At 36.3% G+C, this 2,630-nt stretch overlaps 1 protein-coding gene across 1 annotated transcript; it reads right to left on the reverse strand.

The window, feature by feature from the left end:
- Positions 1–1,945: 1,945 nt before the first annotated feature.
- On the reverse strand, positions 1,946–2,547 carry LOC111412762. Its single transcript, XM_023043676.1, has 2 exons — positions 2,385–2,547; positions 1,946–2,319 (listed from the first exon to the last, which is right to left on the reverse strand). Exons 1-2 carry the CDS (start codon positions 2,545–2,547, stop codon positions 1,946–1,948), a joined length of 537 nt encoding a protein of 178 aa, XP_022899444.1.
- Positions 2,548–2,630: the final 83 nt, after the last annotated feature.

Below are 2,630 nucleotides of genomic sequence, written 5' to 3' on the forward strand. Positions count from 1 at the left end.
TGTACAAGCTAAAATTCTTACATACAATGTAAAACGGGGATATGTGTGTGTGTGGAAAGAGTAAGTGCAACGCTGTACAAGAATAAATTCACCAACCTCCCAACTTTAAAAGTTAACTATTTCCTTACTTCACTCGTGGGATTCACAAACACCTCCAAACTTATTTTCTTTTGTCTTTCCCGTGGTGTAATCTAAGGTTAATTTTCAATACTAATTTCTCACACCACTCAAGTTTGGTTAGATTTTACTGATTGCAATTCCACATGTCAACAAATGAGGATTCTCCTTATTTTTGACTGATTCAAACTCTAAGAATTAACCAAGTTACTAACCTCTGTCAAAAGGTCCAATCCTCTAAAATAAGTGTTCGAGGCTTAATCAAGGCATTTGATATCCAAATTCTTTTATCCTTTAATCACCCTTTGTGCGGATATCCCTCCATTTGACTTTCTATATGATCCCTGTAACGAGCTGTAGGTCGATGACTCCCAAATAAAATGACTTTAGGTCATCAGATTTTAAACCCTTACAAGCTTAATCACTCGAGTCATGAAGGCTACGAAGAGACGATTCACAATAAGATTATCAAAGTCGTCCTCATTGGGATCTTTATTTTTTTTTATTATTTTTGCAATGATTAGTGCAATGCCCCTTATTAAACACTCATTCTCGAAAATTGACATCTAACTTAAGGTTTTTACCCAATTTTCATCATATTGGTCTTAGACAGTCCCCGCAAAAATTGACAAAGACGGAATCTACATTTATCTCCAAGTTTCTCCACAGCAGTGCAATCTTCCAAACATCCTAGATTTGGTTTAAGGGTATACTAATGTTTAATTGTTCTTTGGATTTAACAATCTAAGTTCTCTAATCCAACCTATAAACATGAATCCATCTATTTATGCACAACGCTACAATCAACTCGTGTGCAAAATAATTTCCGTTTCACTCGAATAAATTAAAATTTGACTCATACACATAACTTGTCCACGATTCATAAACCAGTGCATGTTCTCAATAATATACATCATTGCCGGTAAGGCTATCTAATTCACATAAGCATGAAGACAAGAATTTTTTTTTTAAACAATGCACACAAATAAAAAAAAAAAGCACACAAATCACACGAAATAAATAAAAAAAGGCAATTAGACAACTTATCATACACTCCCACAAACTTAAACTAATCATTGTCCACAATGTGAAATTAAAAGAAAAGGATGAGGACTTTCCTGAATTGTCAACGACGGTCTAGTGCTCTGATGTTGAATTTGATGGACGCTTCTTCTCGTTTTACCCCCCAAACTTGAGATTTATCTAGCTTCTCCTTGTTAATGTTGGTTTGATTGTTCCGCGACGTCATGTTCCTGAAAATTCAAAATGTAGATATTAAACTCATAGAACAAGTGTTACTTATCTTGGACATCAGTAACCAACTTGATTATTCAAAGACCTAAGGGGGACAGTGTAGGGCTGATGAATTTCCAAATAAAAAAAACTTTGAAATAAAATAAACTATTTTATAATTTAAAAGAAATAAAATAAAATAACTGAAAGGGTAAGAGCGTTAGGGTTGTCTCCAAAGAAGCACTTCTTTATAGTCACTAGTCAACCGCAACGCCTACTGTGGTCCTCAGGTGGCACATTTCTCTTGTTTCTGAACTTTATCCTTGGCTTTGTATTCTCCTTCATTATAAGATGACGAACAAAATTAGGCAATTTTGAACCTGGTATGGCCTTCAAGACCTCTTTTGGTTTGGCAATATTTGGAGGTTTCAAAGGCCTATCCACATAACTCTCCTTTTTTGTCAGGTAGGTCATCTTCTTGGGGCTAAGATGAAATCCACCGCCTTCTTGGTTCCTAAGTCATTACCATCAGTAGATGCATCCCTTGCTAAGTAACTATTGTCATGTATTGCACTAATGGATCATAAAATAATTCTCATTTTTCTCTGTTTCCTCCAATTACTTCCGCTGATTGGATCATTTTGCAAATGTCAACTTTTTCTTTTTCCAAGGCTTTCTTTTCTCGATGGATATAGAACGTTACTTGCTCTTCATCAACCCGTAGTGTCAACTTCTTTTCTTGCATATCAATCAATACTCTTCCAATAGCCAGGAAACGTTGACCAAGAGTCAACGGTACTTTCTCATCCTCCTTCATATCCAACAGCACAAAGTCCACCAAAAAGATGAACTTATCAAGCCTCACCAATACATCTTCAATAATGTCCTTGGGATATGTGATCGATCTATGTGCCAGTTGCAAGGTGAGGGTTGTGGGTTTTATTTCTCCAAGACCCAGCTTTTTGAACACTGGTAGGGCATCAAGTTTATGCTAGCTCCAAGGTCACACAGTACCCTATCAAATGTGATATCACCAATATTGCATGGGGTGTTGAAGCTGCCCGAATCTTTCAATTTGTGAAGGAGCTTCTTCTGAAGTATGGCACTACACTCCTCTTTCAGCTTAATAGTCTCGAACTCCTCCAAATTTCTCTTGTTTGACATCACTTCTCTTAAGAACTTGGCATAGTTAGGCATTTGGGCCAAGGCTTCTACAAAGGGAATTTTGATGTAGATTTTCTTGAAGACCCCTAGAAAATTTGTGAATTTCTCATCAAACT

The sequence above is a fragment of the Olea europaea genome, chromosome 16, assembly GCF_002742605.1.
Source record: "Olea europaea var. sylvestris chromosome 16, O_europaea_v1, whole genome shotgun sequence".
NCBI lineage: Eukaryota > Viridiplantae > Streptophyta > Magnoliopsida > Lamiales > Oleaceae > Olea > Olea europaea.